This window comes from Tenrec ecaudatus, chromosome 11 (assembly GCF_050624435.1).
Source record: "Tenrec ecaudatus isolate mTenEca1 chromosome 11, mTenEca1.hap1, whole genome shotgun sequence".
Lineage (NCBI taxonomy): Eukaryota > Metazoa > Chordata > Mammalia > Afrosoricida > Tenrecidae > Tenrec > Tenrec ecaudatus.
The window spans coordinates 85,355,886-85,378,211 of record NC_134540.1 but is presented as its reverse complement, the minus strand read 5'-3'; the positions used below and the strand labels follow the sequence as shown (position 1 = coordinate 85,378,211).

The window sequence follows — 22,326 nt, the reverse complement described above, 5'->3', positions numbered from 1 at the left end:
CCCTGAATTTGTTGGTGTTCTTTTCATACAAAATTAGTATGAAAAGACTCTTTCATCTTGAAAACGGAAAGATAACCATCTATTTGCAGCACAGGTGGGATAACTTTTATAAATGGAAGTACCAAGGACTTGCTAACACTCTCTGACATCCATGGGCAAATGCAGACCAAGCCTGCGGTCATTTCAGAAATGTGTTACAATAGTAAAAGTACTAAAGTCCGAGTGGTCCAGTAGTTAGACAGTGGGCTGATAATCACAAGGTCAATGGTTCAAACCCACCAGCCGTTCCTCAGAGAAAAATGAGGCTGTCTGCTCTTGTGTAGATATATGGCACTGGTGACCCTGTGAATCAGTTTTTACCCTGCCCCATAAAGTCACTGTGAGTCAGAATCAACTCTATGGCAGTGGACTTTGCTTTTGGTAAAAGCACCAGTACGTAAATGACTCCCATGAATCTTGGGGACATGCTGTGGCATATGGCACCGTGGCTGCAACCATGGAATCAGGCATAGGAACAATTGTGAGGACGATGCAGGACCACGCAGTGTTTCATTCTGTTGTGCATGCACCTAACAGCAACGGCATGGCGCAATAGGCTGTCTCCATCTCAACAGGGCTATCGGGAAAGAAAGGCTCATGTTCAATGTCATCCCAGCCTTGGAGCAGAACCCAAAATTAGGTGGCCCACCAGGAAAAGCCCAACACTGAAACTCATGGCCTTCGAGTCAATGCTGACTCATAGCGACCCTATAGGACAGGATAGAACTGCTCCTGTGGGTTTCCAAGGCTGTCTCTCTTTACTGGGATAGAAAGCCTAATCTTTCTCCTGCGGAGCAGCTGATGGCTTTGAACTGCTAGCCTTTTGGTTAGCAATCCAAGTCGCAATCCACTAGCGCCCCCCCCCCTCAGGGTTCCCCAAGGAAAAGTGGTTACAGCCTCATCTCTGAAACAGTTAGGGAAAGGAGTAGGAGTCCCTGGGTGGAGCAAAGAGCTAAATACTTGGCTACTCACAGAAAGGTTGGACGTTCAAATCCATGCAAAAGCACCTGGAAGAAAGACCTGGTGATCTCCCCCTGTGAAGTCAGCCCCTGAAAACCTCATGGGGGTAGCTCTATTTGGATGCCACGGGGTCCACGTGAGTTGGAATCAACTCTGGTGTTAGGGAAGGAAAACAGACTCTGTGTGTGTGTGTGTGTGTGTGTGTGTGTGTGTGTGTGTGTGTGTGTGTGTGTGTATGAGAGAGAAAGAGAGAGAGAGCTCGTGGGAGGCGGGGGCGGTGGGTAGTAGACGCCATGAGGCCTTCCCTCCTTTCTGGATCCTGATCCCCAGCTGGGAGCAGAGAACAAAAGCAGAGTGAACGTGGCACTCCACCCCCAGGCCCATAGCTCTCTCCAGACTCACCAACTCCCCGGCCCACTAACAATCCCCGAGTGTAGTCTGTCTGGGGGGCCCCTCTCCGCATCGGTCTTTTCTCCCACCGGAAAGTTGGTCCTCGCCTCCTGGCGAAGCAGCAGACAAGCATCTACCCAGTGCAATGTCTCTTTTCAACAGAGAAACGGAACTGGCTGCACATGAGACGCCATGTGAGTTCTCCGCTCCCGCCCCTCCCCAGGCCTCCGTCCTTCTCAGTTTGCCAGCGGGACAATATCTTCTTTCTCATCTAGTCAAAGGGGCCCCACAACCGCCCGGAGCTCCCCCTGAGCATTGCCAGCCTAACCTTGGGGTATCTCTTCGCACAGGACCGGCTCTGTCTCAAGCCCGGTCCTGAGCGCCCAGAGGTCGACCAGCAGTCAAACGGCATGATGAATGCCTGGGGACAATGGGTCCCACTCTCAGCCCCCAGGGCTCCGGAAAGCTCTGTCCAAGGAAAGACAAACTCCTGCCTAAACGGAATGGGCCTGCCTTAAAGACTGCTACTTGACACACGACAATGAAGGCAAGCCAGCAGCACCTGCCTCCGAGGCCGGGCAAGCCTCACAAGCTCCCTTTGGCCCCCTCGGGAGTTACTGGAAGGCACTCAAAGGAAGTTTCACAGAATCAAGGGAACTTTCATAAGGGCGGGAGTGAGTCTCTCGCCATAGATCTGACAGGGAGAACACATGCATCTACATGCCGCGTCGGCACTGAGGCCGCGTGTGCAGCGAAGGGGACAGGACTCAGCTGCTGGGGCATTTCAAGCGCAGCCTAAACCAGAGCCCCAGTACACACCCAGTCTGTACAGCTCAGAGCATCGGAAAATCCACAGGCTTTTCCCTTGTGGCTTTTCCCGACATCTGGTGGAGGCTGGCACTGCCCCATCCCACTGTTCGCTGCCTCGTGACAGGCCTGGTTCGACAAAGAGAAAACAAAGCCAGCCAGGCGAAGGAGAGGCCCGCCTGACTGTGCTCCCTTCCAGCCCAGCTCCTCCAGATCTTGCAAAAGCCGTCGCTCATTTCCCAACATTTGGGACGGGGGAAGGTGGGGGCTGGCCGAGAAGCTGCCAAACAGGCTTGCAGATTTGGCCCCAACACCAGGGTGGAGAAAACAAACGGCGTGGGGACTAATAACGAAACCCCCAAACCAAACTGCTTTGTGACTATCCTATTTTTAAAACGGCCTTTGTTCTTCAAAGTAGGAGCTATTCATGGGCTATGGGGAAGTTCTTGTTGTGGACTGCCCTGAGCTTTCAGGAGCAGTGGGATTCAGGGCTCCCGGATGGCACCCAACTCCAGTTTCTCAGTCCAGCGTGCGCACGGACCCTAAACAGGTAGAGGGTACGTCGTTTGCTAAGCAACTCTAGGTTTGGCAGCAGGCTCGGCTGCTAATCCAAACACCAGCGGTTCGAGCCCACTAGCCGCTGTCCTAGTAATCGGGCCCTGTGGTGCAGGTAGAAACCCTTTAGGGCACCTCTGACCCACAGTAAGGGGCCCCTCCGAGTCGAGGCCAATCCTGGTGGCACATGTCACCATTCTTCCCTACCGAGGACCCGGGTCTGTTGTCCAACAGCTCAGCATCCAGCTAATAAAGGGTGCTGATGGTTAACTCACTGCGTTTTTAAAAGCCGGATTAAAAATTCATAAGCCGAATATTATGCTCCAGTGTCCACCTTAGATAAATCGAGGAAGAAAAGGAAATCCCCTATCTCGGTACACCTACCACCTTGCATTCTTTACATTTTGAAAGGACAGTACCGCCACATATTTGCAGTAAGGCTTAAAGCGTCCCCCCGCACTGGGACGGCCTATTGATTGTCCTATAAAGGAACCTTAGATTACACAAGCCAGCCATTTCCACACTCAGCTTACAGCTATTTAGCAGCAGGCGAAAATGCCATTTGGTTGCTTCTTCCTCTCCACTGTGATTTTCAAACTTCCTTTAAATGGTCTGAGCAGGCCAGTCTCCTAGAATCTGGGCGCTTTCCGGAGAAAGCTTTCGCTTCCCTTGAGGCCTCCAATCAGATGCCACAGCTGCAAAAGATTCTTGCCTCCCGCACTGAACTCTGACCCCAGCTCATAAGTCACTGCCTGAATTATTCCGGAGAAGCCCCCAGCCCCCCACCCGCCCCTTGAACGGGGTCAGCTCCAAAGAAGAGCTGCTCTATCTTCTGCCAGGGGCAGGATGGAAAGGAAAACACACACACACACACACACACACATCTGTAGCAATGAGAACAAATGCCAAGGGCCAGAAAGCATCTCTTTTCTGAAAGATGGGACCAGGCAAGGGGAGGGATATCCGTTCAGTGTTCCCTTGGGAGAGAAGCAAATCTGAGACGAGATCACAATTGTCTAAAAGCTGGGAAAGACCTTTCCTGGCCACGATTCAGCCCGAGACCTTAAGCCCAGCATGCCCCTGGCCTTGGCCAATCGCAGCCTAACGCCTCAGTATTCAAACAGAGGGAAAGCGCAAGCTGAAGGGCTAGGGCATTTTGGGGTGGTTTAAGGTGGGTGGGGCTTGTTTTTGAAATGCTGGCAAACACCGCAGTGAATTTTCAGAGCAAACACAACACAACGGACTGTTGAGAAAGTAGTGTGTGGGGGTGGAAGTCCTCATGCCTGGCAGACTTCTCTCAAGGTGAATCCAAGTCGCCTTGCTCGGCCAAGGACATGAGAAGCTTCTTGAGTTAAGAACTGGTGACTGGGATGGTGTAAGAGCACCCCCCTCCTGACACCTGCCCTCGATTCTCAATGTTCCTGACACTGGGACATGGAATATTGGCCGTGGGGAAAGCTAGGGATGCGGCTCTAAGAATTGAGTTGAAGCCGCAGGGGGTCTTCGACGCTGAAGCGGGCTATGGAGGGACTAAGGTGGCAGTGGAGGAGAAAATGGCAGGAAGACACCAACCATGAAACCCATCGAGCTCTGCGGAAAGCATAGTCCCCAGCGTCAGGGTGCAAAGCCGGCTTGGCAGGCAGAAGCCAGGGCGCATCCAGAGAAAGCAAAAATCAGGCAGGTAGGTCTGTAGGTGACCTGAAGCCAAAAACACATACAGGGTCACAAAGTCACAGTCAGGAGATGCTCTCCTCAAGGAACCGGGAATCAGAATGGACTTTGGCACACACCACCACAAGCCTCGGTCAGGCCCCCCTGCAGCATGGCTCCTCTGACCTGTGGCCCATCCAAGCTCCAAGTCCAGTCTCCATATGGCCTGGGGTAACATATAGGGTTCTAGGTCTCATGGTGTTTCCGTGGGAAAATACTCACCGCCCAGGCAGGAGATTACAGATCCACAGTGGTGCAGTGGTTACAAGTTAAGTTGTTAACCACAAGGTGAGCAGTTCAAAACCACCAGCCGCTCCTTGGAAGGCTTTCTATTCCCATAAAGAGTTACAGTCTCAGAAACTCAAAAGGGCAATTCTACTCTATCCAACAGGGTCTCTAGGACTCATATCAGCTCCCTAGCAGTGAGTTTGGTTTTTGCTCAGTAGGCAGGCGACTAGGGCTCAATTCCCAGCCAACAAGCCTCAGGCACAGCCACCCACCGGTCAGAAAAGGCTTGCATGTTGCTATGGTGATGAACAGGCTTCAGCAGATAGCTCAGACTGGGAAGGAAGACCTGACAAATTACTTCCAAAAAGTGCCCGCGAGGACCCTACAGATGTGTTCACGGGGTAAGAAAAAACATAAAGGCCTGATGAATTCTGATTGATATAAACCTACCCAGCAAAACCCTTTCCACCAAACCAAGTTCACCTATAAATATAGCAATCATAGGTATGACTACAACACACACACACAAAGGGGGGGGGACAAGCTTTCCGTGTATATCTATGCAGTGAAGCTACACGGGCGCAAAGTGATACGAAGAAACAAACTAGACTTGGCCAGTCTAGACAGAGACAGGTACCGGCTGAAAGGGGCGGACTCAGAATAAAATCAAGTGTCCGGTGCTGGACGACTAGACAGAGTCAAAGAGGCAGCGCCAGCCCCACCAGAGGCAGTGCGCTACCGCCAAACCCCAGGCAACCTGTCAGCCTGAAAACAGCAAAGGCGTCCCTGGCAGAGCAAAAGGCCAACCCTTGACTGCTCAGCAAAAGGGTGGAGGTTCATGTCCACCCAGAGGTAACTCAGAAAAAAGGCCTGGAAAGCTACTTCTGAAAATTCAGCTGCCTTACAGACCACGGTTCTGCTCTGACTCTGTGTGTGTGTGTGTGTGTGTGTGTGTGTGTGTGTGTGTGTGTGTGTGTGTTTTGGAGGGGCGGGGTATTTTCTTTGAGTGTTTGTAAAGCAACGTATGTTGTAAATGTCCAATGAGGAGGAGCTGGACAATTAGTTCAAAGCATCCCTCAGTGTTCAGAGGGAAAGAGACTCAACGGCTTCCATTCACTCATTCACAAACCCAGTAGACTCTTACTGAGTGATGATGCCAAGCGTGGTGGGGTATAAAGGCAGGCTTCAAAAAGAGGGTGGAAAAAATGGAATGAAATGATCATGAGATTTGTCCACCCCAAATTATTAAAGGCCCCCCTGGTGGCAGCATGTGTTACACAAGGGCGGCAGTTCAAGCCCAGTAGTCATGCCTCCATAGAAAGACGAGGCTCTTTGTTTCCGTGAAGATGGACAGTCTCAGAAACCCACAGCGGCAGCTCGACTCTGTCCGAGAAGGCTGCTGTGAATGGTAACCTTTCCCCCGTGGAGCAGCTGGTGGTGGTTCCAAACTGCCAACCTGGCAGTCGCAGCCCACAAGTCCCAATTGAATCGGAATCTACGCCATGGCGGTGGACATGGTTGTGTGTGTGTGCGCGTGTGTGTGTGTGTGTGTGTGCGCGCGCGCGCACTGCATTCATCAGAAGACAGCCACAGGTATGCTTGGGGGTGGGATGCGGACGATTTCTCCTTTTCTCCCTTGGTGGTTGCTCTCTGCACGGAGTTCGATCTCCCGGCCTTCTGCCACAGGGAGCAGATGGGACTTAGACATGTTAACGAAAAGTGACCCCAGCGGCCAGGTGACAGCCCTGAAGCTTTGCTATGAGCATCTCCCCTGTGCTTACCAACAGCAGCTTCCGACAGAGAGCCAAGACAGCGGAGCTGGCACACTCTGCACACTCAAGCCAGTCTTAGAAGCACGGCAGTCCGAGGGAGCGGTGCTGTTTGCAGTGCTCCGCGGGCCAGGGGAGAAGGACACCTCCCACTCCGCTGGCAGGCTCAGCCCTGCTCACTCGTGGCACTCGGTTCAGACTGGGTTTCTCCTTCTTCTCTTTCTAGCTTGAACTCCAGAAATTCAGAGAGAAAAGTCAACACTGGGAGAGAAAATCCCACTTGGATAGTCCCATAGTCTGAGAGTAGGTGTCCCGTAAGTCAACAACTTGATGTTTCCTAAAACCCTTCCGAGAGAATGCCGAGTCGGTCTTCTCCAACCGCTAACTTCCTCTGGTGCCCTTCTCATTGCTGACCCGCCTCACTCCTCCCCTCCCGGATCAAACTTTGGAAACTGTTGAGGGCTTTCTTGATGCAGTCATTTCTACCAAACAACGGCACTGTTTCTGAGCACTCTGCATCTCTCAGAACGAGCAGACAGGCCTTTCCGCTCCCGGGCCCCACTGCCCCTCTGAAGACCAAGTGGCCGTGCGCACCCGTCCATGCGGGCCTGCCATCGAGAGAGCTCTTTCACATCTGCCTGTGGCGAGAAGGGCAGGATTTGAGATTCTAGAAGGCTGCCCAGAGCGATCATTTGACTCCTCGCTGTTGCATTTTATAAGGTTTGTCTTTGTTACTTTATTTTTGAACTTTTACTTAAAAAAAAATATGCGAAAAAATAAGAAATGCCTCTTACAATCCCACAACCCAGAAATAACGACCACCTAAGCATCCATGTGTATATTCCGGACAATTTTTGAAACAATTACAAGTTTTTAAACAAAAATAAGCCCTGCTATAAAGACATCTTTCTAACTCTCTTTTATTACCTGGGCATGGTGTAAACAAGCCCTCCAAAAAAAATAAATAAAAACACAGAACTCATGGCCATTGAGTTGATTCTGACTCAGAGCGACCCTGCAGAACAGAGTAGAACTGCCCCTTTTAGTTTCAGAGACTTTTAGTCTTTCCAAGAGTGTGAAGCCCCATCTGCCTCCCCTTTTTCCTGTGGTACACCTGGTAGGGTCAAACCATTGACCCTGAGGTTCGTCACTATAAGGGATTTTACAGCTTTGCTAGGAAGGGCGTAGGGAACAGAAGGAGTGCAAGAGCTGACAAAAAGCAACTGCCCCACCTTGTCCAGTGTGGCTGTCGGCCACCTGTTGCTACAGATGTTATGAGAGATAAAGCGGAGATGAAGGGAGAGTGGTGGTCTGGGGTTGGGATGTGTGGTGGGTGGGCGGCACTGTCTTAGGGATGAGCGGGCCTCTAGTGTGCTCAGAGGCTGGTATCGGAAATGAGGTTGGCGCCTCTCTCTATGGCTGCACCCCTTCAAAAGGGGAACCTCGGGGTCAAAGTAGGAAATTCTTGGGTGAGCTCTTCACTGAGACATGAGGCCATCTTTCCACATCTATTAATTTTGGGGGGCAGAATAAGGAATATTCGAACTCGTGGACATGATTCAATTCCAACTCATAGCAACCCAACAGGAAGGGGTAGACGGTTCCTGTGGGTTTCCCGGAATTTAAATCTCTAGGGGAGTAGAAAGCCTCTTGTTATCATCCCAGTGATCATTGAGAACAGAAACTGAATTCCATTTCCATATGACGATCAAAGGGAAAGACCATACTGACACACGGCAGTATACTCTTGGAAAACCAGCATGGCAAGATTCTCTTTGTGAGAGGCTTGGAGGTGCCCACCCTCACTTGGTGTCAACAATCATCTCTCGTCTGGGTAAACGGTGATGGTTTTCCTCCAGGACAACCTTCCCTTATCATCTAACTCACAGGATCCCAAATTTATTTGGCCTACCACCCCCTTTTCAGAAAAAAAAAATCACTCAGCTCCCTCTCTGGCAGTGAAAAACATTTGCACTATAACCCGTATCACCCTGGATAAAGTGCACCTGCCAGGCAGCCTCACCTAACCTGGATCATGGTGACTCAAAGAGACCATAGAGGACAGAGTAGAACTCCCCCTGTGAGTTTTCAAGATGCTAACTCATTGTTGTTGTTGTTCGGGGCCATCGAGTTGGTTCAGATCCATAGAGACTGTGGGTCCTGCACCATCCTCACAATTGTTCCTATTGCTGGATTCATCACTGCAGCCACTGTGTCAACCCACCTTCTTTTTCCCTGCCCCTCTACCAAGCATGAGGACCGTCTCCAGGGACTCTTTACAGGAGTAGAAAGCCTTGTCTTTCTCCTGAGGAGTGACTGGTGGCTTCGAACTGCTCACCTGGCAGATTGCAGCCCTTCTCATACCCACTGCGTCAGCAGGGCTCCACTGGTTGCTAACAAATTCTTTCATACACAGAAGGGGGGGGGGTGGTTTGAAAAGCAGGAGGCTGGCACCTCCCAGCCGAGGTCCCAGGACATTTTCTGACACATTGACCATTCCATCCCTAGCAGGTGGCTGCTCCCTGACTTTCTGATCCAATCCCACGCAATCCTGTGAGTTTACGTAAACAAATCATGAATTGATATATATATTTTTAAAACCGTTGCGTTAAAAAGTTAAGCGCGTGAACAAAGTTCACTTTCAATCTAAGGAAACCTCTTTTTCCTGATAGGAGAGAAACTGTGCTTGGCATCATTTTCTAGTGAGGCCACAAACAGAGAGAGGGCGGCTTCTTCTCAATGCATTGGCTCCAGTGTGTTTTGAAAAGGAAGCCCACCACAGGTGCTACTGCCCAACTTCCTTTCTCCTGGGTTGAATAAAAGAAAGAAAAGATTTTTGCTTTAAAGTATCAGCACTTCACAAAACCCCCAAAACAAAAAACCCTCCAAATTCACTGCCATCGAGACAATTCCAACTCACAGCAGCCCTGTGGGATGGGGTAGAATTGCCCCTGTGGGCTTCCGGGACTGGAACCCTTTACGCGAGGACAGAGTCTCAGCTTTCTCCCAAGGAGCAGCTGATGGTATCGAACTGCTGACCTCTCAGATTACAGCCCAACATGCAACCAAGGACCCCACCAGGGCTTCCTCAGTCATTGATATTGTGAAGCTTAGCTCTAAAACTGCGAGCGTTCCTCGTGTTACAGACAGGGAGAGACTGGCCAGAACAGCGGTTCTCAACCGGTGGGTTGTGACCCCTTTGGGGATCCAAAGACCCTTTCACAGGGGTCACCCGATTCATAACAGTAGCAAAATGACAGTTATGAAGTAGCAATGAAAATAATTTTATGGTTGGTGGAGGGGTCACCACAACATAGGAAACTATGTTAAAGGGTCACGGCACTAGGAAGGCTGAGAACCACTGGGCCAGAGGATGCATGGCAGTTTTGATGGAGAGTTTGGTGTCTTCATCTCTGGGAATAATCTTTGGAAGGAAGGAAGATCGGGAGAGAGGGAAGGAGGGGAGGAGGGAGGGAAAGAAAGAAAGCACACACTGTGAGCCTGTACACAGAGTCTCCGAGGCTGTCAGTCTTTACAGGAGCAGACAGCCTCACTTCTCTGCCTCAGAGTGGCTGGTGGGATTGAACTGCCAGTGCTGCAGTGAGCAGCCCAATGCCTAACCCACAGTGCCTCCAAGGTGCTTTTCTGTTAAGGAAAAACCGGGAAGAAACCCTTTTTGCTTGTCTTTCTCACACGCTCCATTTGCAGTTTCATGTTGAATCCGAAGGGCAGTACTGAGTGAGAGCCAGGCTAGGTGAACCCTATCCCAGGCACTTTTCCACTCAGACGGACATCAAAAGGGGCTGCTGCTGGTTAATTTGGTCTCCGAGTTGTCCCTTTAGGGAGGGCTGTGCAGTCCTGCTGGTGCTGGCCCCAATGCTAGAGAACAACGTGCTCTGGCTATTTGCGTTCCGAAATGCACGTGGAGGCATCTTTACTTCTACCGTGACTTTAGGAGGCGCCCAGCCTCCTCCTTGGTTACGCATTCGGCTGCTAACCAGAAGCTTGGTGCTTAACGCCGGCCAGGGGCTCCTTGGGAGAAAAGATCTGACCGTCTGTTCCCATAAACACTATGGGAACACTCGGAAACACTATGGGACAGCTCTGCTCCAACACCACCACAGCTGCTTAGCCACATGAATAATCAAATAGTACAGGTAATATCATGCTGATACTGGAAAACGCTGGGGAAAACTTAGGAGCTACTTGTACGTCTCCTGGGAGTCACCACCACGACACGCAGAGACGGAGCAGCAGTCACGCAAGCTGGGATCAGTTATCCAGGGTGGGATAACTGTGTATGATACCCTGAGGCGTCAATCTGGGGTAGTCGGCTCTCCCTTTGATCTGCCCATTTCCTTCCATTCTCGTCCTGATCATCAGAGTCTGGGCCCTTGCCTTCTCTTGTGTCATCTCTGGCAGTCTCCAGAATGTTCTGCTGTCTCCAGACTCTGTCTTTTCCAGTGGAGGCCACGGAAGAAGGTGGGCTGCATCATACCGGAAACACCAGTTTCCTCCAGCAATTTCCAAACACGGTCTCTCTTTCATTTCTGTCTCTCCCTGTCCTCTTTTGGAATTCCCAGGACACATCCTCATCCCATGTGCCATGTCTCTAAACCTCTTACTCTCTCATTCTTTGTCCTCTGGGCCATGCTTCACATGAGTCTTGTCAGTTGCTAATTCTCTCATCAGCTATGTTGAATTAGCTATTTAATTCATCCATGGAGGGTTTTGTTTTGTTTTGTTTAAAATTTTCACTGTGAGAGCTTCCTTTCCAAACTCGCTTTGGCATTCTTTACGGTGTTTTATTGCTACTCATCGTTGTCAGCTTGTCGATTTGTTTCATTTCAAGAATTCAGCTTAGGCTTTCCACATTCTTTGCTGGATAATTCAATAATCCTGCTAGCAGTGTTTTTTCTTGGCACATTATGAGATGCTTCCTTTTCTGGGTACTTTGTATATCATCCTTGGAACTCGATGCCTAGGGATTCTTTGAGATGGATTAAACTGGGATCCTTCAGAAATGAATAAATTGGCTTTGCGCAGGCATATCGTTGCTTTAGTGGATGACAACAAATTACCGATCCAGGCTACACTCACTTGTATTTATAGGTTGATGTTTTGTCAGACCATGGATGCAGGCTTCAGGGACTGCAAACTCCGATTGGAGTCAGTTTTTTTGTTTTGATTATTCATCATCATGTAAATAAAAACAAGCAGATTTCCTTGCTAACGTCTTTTAGAGCAGTGGTTCTCAACCTGTGGGTCACGACCCCTTTGAGGGTCGAACAACCCTTTCTCAGGAGTCACCCAAGACCGCTGGAAAACACATTATTTCCAATGGTCTTAGGAACCAAGACACCGCTCCTGTATCCATGTCCAAGTGGGCCCGCCCACATGCAGATACACCCACATATGTGTATCCAGCATGAAGACTGTTACCCATTCTGCATCATGATTCAAGACAACATTTCATTGATTTGCCATTAGAAATAAATATTTCACAATCTATAATGACATATTTTTGTGATTCATCACTATGCTTTCATTATGTTCAATTTGTAACAATGGGAATACATCCTGCATATCAGATATTTACTTTACAATTTATAACAGTAGCAACATGACAGTGATGAAGTTGCCACGAAAATAATGTTATGGTTGGGGAACTGCACTAAAGCATGAGGAACTGTATGAAAGGGTCGCAGCATTAAGAAGGTGGAGAACCACTGTTTTAAAAGGTACCGGGTGCGTTTATTTTCACTTTTACACTTAAAAGAGAGCTTTCCTGTGTCCCGGCCTGCAGGGTCCACCAGTGTGAATAGGGTTGCTTGCCTCAGTACTAAGTGACCACACACATGTCCATATTCTTTAAGTCCTTGAACTATTTTGTAAGGACATGTATCTCTTTGCTGTCAGTTTTAACTCTTTCTGCTCTGCTACGGAGCCACTCTCTGTATCCAGCCTGACAGATAAGAGTGCACTAAACAATCATGGAACTAATTAATGAATGAAAACATTAATTAAGTTTATTAAAACTGCCTATAATAAACAGCAAGTAAATAACTGTAGGCAGCAGTCAGGGGTTCTGTGTGAGTCAAGTTCATTAGTCTGAGGGTCTCACTGTGCTAGTAACTGGTTCCCTATGAAGGCATTTTGGAAGTGACTACCTGATTCTACATGGATCACAGACAAGTTGCAAGGACAGTATTAGGACATATTTTTAAAACAGTTTTATTAACACATAATCCAATATCATACAGTTCAATAGGTCAATCATATCAAGAAAAGTTGTGGAATCATGACCACAATTTTAGAACATTTTCTTCTATCTTATACCCATTGTTATTAGCTCCCCGTTCCCTCCCAACCTCTCTGGCCACACTCCAAAGAAACCATCGATCCAGTTACTGTCTCTAATGATTTAGCTCTCCTGGATTTCATACATGGAAAGACACAGAAACCACAATAACAACAACAAAAACCTAACAACAATGGCAAAGAAAGCAGTCGAAAAGAAAGCAGAAAATACTGAAAACTACAACAAATTTAAAATGGGTCAACTGGGAGATCAAATGATGAAGTGATCAACTTTAACCTAAGGACATCTTCAGCAACCCATTTCCCAATGTACCCTGCATGATGGCCATGCTATTCACGAGGTCTACGGTCAGAGGGGATTCACCAGAGGCTTCGTCTATGTATGGACCCTGCAACGGGACTTTGGGCTTTCACTGTTGTCCATGGCCTTCTGCAAACCGAGCAGTCACAATTCAAGCTCTGATACCATTCCCTCCTTTGGATGTGGATTATATTATTGACAATCTTGGGATCACACCGACTAGGGTGCTTATTCCATGTAGATTCAGTTGATGCCTCACTGACACAGCTGCTAGTTTGAAGACAAGCCTTTAAGACCCACACAGGATTCTTTCTGATCGCCGGGCACCATCTAATCTCTTCACCACACTGCAATAGCACCCATATCTTCAGGGATCTCGTCGCGAAGTGAAGCATCTAGCAAGGCTGTGCCATAAGAACTCATTATTCTTAGATCGAGACTAGAATTAAATGTGAGGCCATAATCCATCCATCTATCTAGCTATAGTTTTTTTTTTTTTAATGTCTCCAGGGCACTGTTACTTTGATGAAGTTCTCAGCTACATCTTTCCCCGCCAGACGCACATTTCTGCTGCCACCAGAGCCAGAAACCACCATGGTCCGTTCTAAACGGGTCTGAGATCCTTTTAGAGATATGGGTCCTCATTTCTCAACCTCACCTAGAACAGGAATTCCCAAACAGATTTCAGGGATTTGGGTTCAGTGGGTCTGGGAAGAGTGGGGGTTGGGAGACGAACCATGTTTTACAGAGACGTCCAGTAATTCACTAGGTGTGTGACCCACTGGCCCATGACATCAGGCTGTTTAAACAGAGAAAGAGAAGCCAACATCAGGGCGAACTACAGTAGCAGTTACTCCCATCTTTCCTGTTTTTCGTACATGCACTGCTGAGGTGAGCACCCATCTTTCCTAATAAGAAGTTATCGCCCCATCATCATCATCACCTTCATCTTCAAGACCATAAAGGTGTTCTTTTAAAGTCTGACAATATTCCTCAGTCTTTTTTGGTTTTCTTTTATTTTCAATTACTTCCCCACAAACAATCTGCAGTGTGCATTCCACTAACACAAACGGCTATTATAACTCAGCCTTTGGAACAGCATCACCAAAGTGTATTACAAAGAAGCACTGGCAGCAACAGGACATATGGAAGCACATAAAACACGTTTCCAATCTCTCTCAGGGGCAGGGGATCCTTAACAGTTTTCTAAAAATTAAATTCATTAAATCATCGGAACGCGTTGTTGTTTTCCCACCTAGAAGTCGCAATATGTGAGGCTATAATTCATCTGCTATAAATGTGCACAAATCGACATCGCAGTTTTAATGAAACCACACAAGCACTGGCTCCAATGCTGAGGATGAAGTCATTGACTTCGGAGACGTCCTCGCTCCTTCGTGAACGACTTCCCGGCAAGCACCTCGTTGGCATCCTTCACCGGGACTGACTTCCCACTACTCCCTTACCAGGTTGCCACTGGGTTGACTGTATCTCCGGGCAAGCCATGTGGGTCACAGCGGGACTGTGCTCCAGAGAGATGTTGAAATATAAGTAACATCTCACTGTGGGAGGTGGGAGGGAAATGGGCAGCTGGTGATGAGTGCAAGAAGGAGGGGAATGTTCTGGAACTGCTCGTGGTGATGACTGTACTACGCTGTATAACACGACTGACTGAACTATGGAAGTGAGTGGCATGCGAGTTATACCGTGTATGCTGACAAATGATAACCCATTAAAACCATTTTTACAAGGATCCACATGTGACCTCTTCCCTGTGAGAGGGACAGCAGAGAAGGGGGGAAGGGAGACTCCGGATAGGGCAAGATATGACAAAATAACGAGGTATAAATTACCAAGGGCACATGAGGGAGGGGGGAAAGGGTAGGGAGGGGGAAAAAAAGAGGACCTGATGCAAAGGGCTTAAGTGGAGAGCAAATGCCTTGAGAATGATTGGGGCAGGGAATGTGCGGATGTGCTTTATACAATTGATGTTTGTATATGTATGGAATGTGATAAGAGTTGTATGAGTCCCTAATAAAATGTAAAAAAAGAAAAGAGGAGAAAAAAATGATTAGGGCAAAGACTGTACAGATGTGCTTTATACAATTGATGTATGTATATGTATGAACTGTGATAGGAATTGTATGAGCCCCAATAAATTGTTAAAAAAAAAACCATTTTTAAAATGTCAGTGTGTTCTCAGTGGAAATTTACACATACCTTAGATTCCCCTTTGACAATTTCTACACAGATTACTCACGGACCCGAGTGACATGTTTCAGGCTGTGCTCTATTCTCTGTCATTGTGCGCCATAAGTTTGTCAATGGTTGACTTTTCAGAAGTCGGTCCATAAAGATTAGCTTTCAGGTTAGCAGATGAGCTCATGAAACATCTGTACCCAACCCCCCACCCCCCAGAGGCTCACCTGGACGACAAATCCCCGATTTCCCATCTTCTCACACACGTGACAGTGGGGGCAATGTTTCACTCCTCACCATCCTCCTTTCTGGTTTCTCTGCTCTCATCCCAGGATCAGCTACTGTTAAAGGGCGAGCCCTTCCTACCTCCGCACCGCAGGCACATCGCATGCTATACTACTACAATGCTAACCAATATGTGGCCAAAAAAACTGTAATTGCACCATTGCCTGGGGGCTTCTTAGAACTACAAGTTCCCTGGTCGCAAGGTAGACCCTCTGAGATAGACGATCTATGTTTTAACAGGTCCTCCAGATGATGCTCTGTACACTTTACCTGAGAAACACTGATGTATTTTACACGGCACACGTCTCAATTTGAAGACTTACAGAATGTTGGCCTTCCTTGGAGTTTGTCTTCATCAAATTATATCAATAACTATTTCCCAGGTCTCTTGCCTCAGTGAATGATTAACTAGATGGCCATCTTAAGCGCGCCTCTTTAGAAAAACTTACAAGTTAGTGAAAAGAAAACAAATGTGTGGCCCTTGACAAATCCCGGATTTGTATTCTTTGGTTGCAATCTACATTTTCCAACGCACCTCTGATTTGAAAATATTCCAAAATGTTGAGCTAGGAGGGATGATAGCAAGGAGTCACGTAGGTGCTGCCATACCTTTGCGCTGCTCAGCGACCAGTGGGTTATAAGCACTTAGTCAGCGCTGGGTCACTCCCCAGGACAAGGGCTCCAGGTTGACCAGCCTGCAGGCCGGAGCTCATGTGACCAGTTCTCCCACCTCACCCCAAGCTCAAGCAGGAAAAGGGCAAGATGGCATATGGGCTCAAGATCCTGTCTCTGCGGACGAAAAACACATCATCAACAAGTAAAGCGATAAAGTCATACCAGAGTGATTTTTCCACTATTTTGGTCCTGAAAACCTCCTCTTGGTCCAGGTTCACAGTGCAGTAGCAATCTCGCATCTTGTTTGGCCCCGGGTACGTGGGAAGATTTTTGGCTTCACCTACAAAATAAACGAAGCATGTGTCATCTCCTGAGTGATGTTGAGATGCTCTGTCACTTTGCTTAGCTGCAGACACATCCCAACTGATGTATTTGTGTCACAGGAACACACTCACTCTCCTTTGCATGCATTCATTCATTCCATCAGTCAGTCCCTCCTCATCAGATCTTAGTGTTCTTGCTACCGCAGTGAGTCAAGTTGTTGAGACTACTATTCAAAAACCCCCAGAAAACAAATAACAATGCATTGCGAACCTATAGCAACCCACAGGGGCAGTTCTACCCTGTCCTAAAGGGTTGCTAGGAGACTATCATTGGTACTGTGGAAATGCAAAGTCACACTGATATCATTTTTTAAAAATCGACGAGGGAAAAAATCCATCTTAATGAAAGGGGAAGTCAATCGGCCTTGGAATTAAGGATTGTGTTTTTTTCTTGCCACGTTTTGTTTTATCTGGAACCCACATTATCCCCCTTTATTTCGTGGTGTTTGGTCAAAGTTAGAGCAATAATTATGAAGACTAACTCTTGACTTCTCCATTGAGAGAATTAAGCTATTATAACAGTAGCTGTTTAAAGCAAGAGAAAAAAATACAGGAGACTGGCTATGAGTCCACTGTTTCCTCTTCCCCAAGCCCCTTCCTCCACAGAGGACGCATTCAAATAGACGAGCTACAGGAGAGGGATGAGGAAACTCAAGCTGCCAGAAATGCCCACACCGAAACAATCTTCTTTGCCCTTGGACTGTCTAGGGATCATCATCAAACCCCCCTAATGAAGTGCTGGCACCCTCCATTCGATGCTCTAAGACAGCACAGATGTCTGTGCTGACATAGCTCAGTTTACTTATGAATGAATGAACGAACGAATGAATGAAAGGTTGTTGTGTACCTTGAACAACTACAGCCCCATTGAAGTTACCTCTGTAGAAGAAATAACCTTTAACACCTTCTCACTTCCCAAAGCCCTCCTTATTTGCATCCGGAGTCGCTGTGATTCCAAGGGCATCTGGAACTAGATGTTCACAGCCATCAGGCACAATGCAAGGAGGTAGAACAGCCGCCACCACACGAACACACACCGACACCAAGGTGCGTGCCGATGCCGGTTATTGCTAAACCAGGCAAACCCACTGCTACTGGGTCCGTTCTGATTCATAGCAACCCTCTAGGTCAGGGCAGAACTGCCCCTGTGGGTTTCTGAGAAGGCAGCTCTTTACGGGAGTAGAAAGCCTCATCTTTCCCCCATGGAGTAGGGGTGGTGCTTTTGAACTGTTGGCATTGCAGTTAGCAGCCCAACCAGTAACTGCGACCCAAAAGGGCTCTCTATAGGGCAGAGGAAAATTGCCCCTTTGGGTTTCCAAAATTACAACTGGTAAGGGGAGCAGACAGCCTCATCTTTCTCCCCCAGATGGCTGGTGTGTTTGAACCAAGACCTTGCAGCCCAATGCCGAACCCACAGCACCGCTGTGGCACCCCAGTTACTGCGACTCCAGGCAAAATCACCCAAGTCTTGTAGAAAAAAAATTTTTTTAAACAATTTTTTTAATGAAAGCAAAAGAAAAGAGGGACTCAAAGTTTTTCAGAATTCCATCTTCAGGATTAGTGCTGACACCGAGAATCAAAGCTGTCCTTTCTTTCACACCATCACAACAAAACCATACATTAGAACTCACTGGAGGAAATTAGTACATGGAAAAGCTGCCAATCTGCAAACGGGCATGCCAGAACTTCCAACGGGCAGAAATAAACTCGATTTGCTGGAAGACTTTTTTTTTACACTTGAAAGTTAGGCATCTGAGTAGAGGCGTTCATAAAAGGCTTCTACTAGGCACATCAATGTTCTGAATGGTTCTGTACATCAAAGGTGCTTTTTAAGATAGCAGCCACTATTGTTGGGTGTACTAGTAACATTGGCATGCAACACGCACCGCGCCTAATCTGCATACAGGTAATGCCCTACCCATGGACCAGAACACATGCCCCTGCTTTTCCGAGCCTCAGTTTCCACAATTGTAAAAGCAACAGAGCAGACTAGCCCCCCCGGGGCTCTTCCAGCTCCAAAACGCCTCAACCTCAAAGGGCTTTGGATACTTCCTCCCCCCACCCCACCCCCCAATCAGCAATGACTGTCAGTTCTTGGAGCAGGGGGCGGGGGCGGGGGGATGGTCTGTTTTCTTACGGTCGTTATTTTCCTCCAAAAATATTAAAACCTCCCCACGACTGTGCTATTCTTGCACAGGCTGAATCCGAGGGAAACCGTGGCATGCTGACAGCCAGTCTGCTCACGGAGGCGTGACTGTGCATCGCGCTGCGGCTCCGTCGGTCATGAGATGGCAGGAGATGCCAGCAGCCCCATCCGCGCCCCACCCGCTCGGGCAGGCAGGTGGCGATCGTGAGGGCATCCCCGCGCGGGCCAGCACCGAGCCTCGGCTCCCGCACTGGGGGCGAAGGCAGGAGCTGCTGAGCGCAGGAGCAGGGTCACTGGCTATTCCTCCACCGCCGCTGGCACAACAGAAAAGGTGCCATGTGGCACTGCCCACGGGCCTTTCAGCCCATCGAATGCTGGGTTTGGACCCGACCGCTCTCGCAGCCTTGAGCAAAATCATTCCCCTCCTAGCCAGCTGGACCCCTTGGATTTTTTCCAGCTAATGCAGCTCAGATTTGAATATGGGCTGAAAATATATTTCCCTTTGGAAGGTAACTCCCCCCACACCTTACAAAACAAAGACGCAAGGACTTGAAACAAGTTTGTGGGAAAATCCCACTATCTGTTCATGCCTTCCTACCGGCCCCCGGCCCCAATCAGCTTCGTGAAGCTCCTGGTATGGATAGATGCTTAAGTTCTCATTTTTCTTCCAAGGAGAAAAAAATATGATTTTTATTTTTTTGGAAGTCGATTGAGAGAGACGCTTTGATGGAAAGTAAAGAACTGAGACTTTTTTCCTGTTTATTATTCAAAGAACCTCAAAACGGGAGCAGCAGTCACTGGTACTTCTTTTAAATGAGGGGGCTGCCGGGGAAAAGAGACAGGATGAGCACTTCCTGAACAACTTGTAATACAGATGCTTGGAATTGAGAAAATGCCGAATTATCATGTGCTGGTATTAATGCAGTCTGGTTCACATTCCTTCGAGTCCCCTCCACCACGCCCCCAATTTGGACTGTTGTGGAAACGCCCTGGTTTCCATGGCGACGGTGACACCAGTGGGCCCAGTCAGTCGACCAGAGCCAACATGAATTAAACCACTGAGACCAGGAATGAGGTGGAAGCAATTCCCAGCACTCCAGCCCTGTGCCACACCATCTGAGGCTGGACCGAAAAATAACTGCAAGGTGATGAATTCATACCGAGTCTCTGCTCGGGCCACCGCCACTGAGCAGAGCAGTGGGACATTAGCTGAGCCAGGCCAGGGCTATTGGGTTTTCCACGAGGTTCCGGAGAGATCAGTGTTTCAATCACCTGGGCACATAGACCAAAGCCCATCAAATGCTGGGTTTGGACCAGACCGCTCTCACAGCCTTGAGCAAAATCATTCCCATCAAAGCCAGCTGGACCCCTTGGATTTTTTCCAGGCTAGAACTTGTTTCCCTTCTTGCTCCTGGGAGATATTGGGAGTTGGTGTTGATGGTTGAGTGAATGGATGAATAAAGGACTAGTGTTTTTGTTCATTTTCTTTTTTAAAGCAAGCTCTGCTTGTATTTAAGAGTTTCTGTGCAAATCCTCTGTTTTCATACGACAACTCCTAGTAAGCACAGGCAGGGGCCCTGGGGGCGTGGCGTAGTGGTTACGAGTTGGACTGCAAATCACAAAGTTAGCAGTTCAAAACCACCAGCCAGTCCTCTGGAGCAGCGGTTCTCAACCTGTGGGTCGAGACCCCTTTGAGAGTCCAATGATCCTTTCACAGGGGTTGCCCGATTCATAACAGTGGCAAAATGACAGTGATGAAGTAGCAACAAGAATAATTTTATGGTTGGGCAGTCACCGCAACATGAGGAACTGCATTGAAGGGCCGCAGCATTTGGAAGGTGGAGAACCACCGCTCTGGAGAGGTGGAGCCCTGCAGTCTGGGAAACCCACCAGGGCAGCTGTTCCCTGTCCCATAGGGTTGCAGTGAGTCCCAACCAACTTGATGGCAGTGAGTTCTGAGAATGTATAAAGCACAAAATCTCAATGTTACCAGCCCAAACCGTCCCATCTAATAGCCTGAAGGACAGGAAGTGACTACACCCAGTATCCTCTCTGAACCCAAGTTCCTAAGAGAAGCAAAAGGCAGAGCTTCAACAATAAGATCAGGACCGGTGGTGAGGCAGCAAAGCCAGGATCCCCAACTACAGGAGTCTCTCAGTGTTGCAGTAACGAGGATCCCCTGGAGCCCTCCTTGCCAGGCCATCGTTGGTACCGATGCGCCGGGCAATGGCAGTTGGCATGTCCATCATGAATAAAGCCAGAAAACCCAAACAAGAGGCACGTCTGCGGCTCATGTGGCTTAGAGGGTGGAAAGAGGCGCGTCCGGCTAGCCCAGGCCTCTCTGGGGAGGGAGGCAACAGAATCTCATCAGACCAGTGGGGAGACTTAGCACCACAAGGTGGTGGTTAGAATTCACTCCCTTCAAGTCAGCCCCCAACTCCTCAGACCAAAATCATGCCCATCCTGCGGGGAAGGGGGGGCGGGAACAATGTGATTCATGGGGCTATCATTGGCTGATTTTTAGAACAAGAGCATCGGGTCTGTTTTCTTAGTGTGCATTCCCTCTGAAATTTTCTTGAAAGGTGGTGTGGCATCATAGCAACATAGAGGCCTCTGGTGAAGGAAGAGTGCACTGCCCAGGAAACGATCCCCAATCTGCCAGTGTAAACAAAGAATACTACCATTGAAACACCAATGGTTCAGCCATATTAGTGGTGATAAAGAAGCCTGCTGGTGGAGCCCTAGTGGCACAGGAGTTATGCATTGGGCTATGATCCACAAGGTCGGCAGTTTGAAACCACCAGTTATTTGTTGGCAGACAGATGGGGCTTTCTAGTCCCATAAAGCGTTACAGTCTCAGAAACTCACAAGGCCAGTTCTACCCTGTCCTATAGGGTTCCGATGAGTCAGTATTGACTGGATGGCGGTGAGTTCGGTTTTTTGGTTTTGTGTTACAGAGCCAGCAGACAGCAAGGGCACCCCCAATGAACAATCCCCACTGCACTCTCATTGGAGATGAGATGTCAGAGGTCTCAAAAGGCTTCTCAGATTCTAGCCTCAAGTCTTTACTCCTCTCAACGGAGTCATGGTCACAGCGACCTTGCCTTTCCCAGCAAACCAGGGGACACAATAAGAAGTGACATCTGACTCCTGGACCACCAGAGCCTCCAGGAGACCCACTGCCTGCCCCTGCTGGGTCTCCAACACAGAACACAGCAGTTGGTATCTAAAAAGCACCTCCTAGACACAAATGGCATCACTAGGTGGTGCAAACAGTTAAAAACTTAGTTGTTCACCATCAGGTTGGCGGATTGAGTCCACCCACAGGAGCCTTGGAAGAAAGGCTTGGCCTTTCCTTGAAAATTCTATGGCACACATTTCTATGACAGGAGTCAGAATCAGTTCAATTACTACCGGTCACGAAAAATAAAAACCAAAATCACTGCCATTGGTCCATATGGGCCCTATGGGACCAGGTAGACATATCCCTGTGAGTTCCTGAGACTGCAGCTCTTGACAGGAGTCGAAAGCCCCATCTTTCTCCCGGGGAGAAGCTGGTGGTTTAGAACAGCTGACCTTGAGCATCACAGCCCAACTCGTAACCACTATGCCACCAGG

General features: G+C 48.5%; 1 protein-coding gene across 1 annotated transcript in view; it reads right to left on the bottom strand.

The window, feature by feature from the left end:
• Positions 1-22,326, bottom strand: part of RASA3 (RAS p21 protein activator 3) — a 259,051-nt gene that overhangs the window by 149,909 nt on the left and 86,816 nt on the right. The window contains exon 2 of the mRNA XM_075563383.1: positions 16,402-16,519. Within this exon, the coding sequence (XP_075419498.1) occupies positions 16,402-16,519 (118 nt within the window). The remainder of the gene's footprint in view (positions 1-16,401; positions 16,520-22,326) is intronic.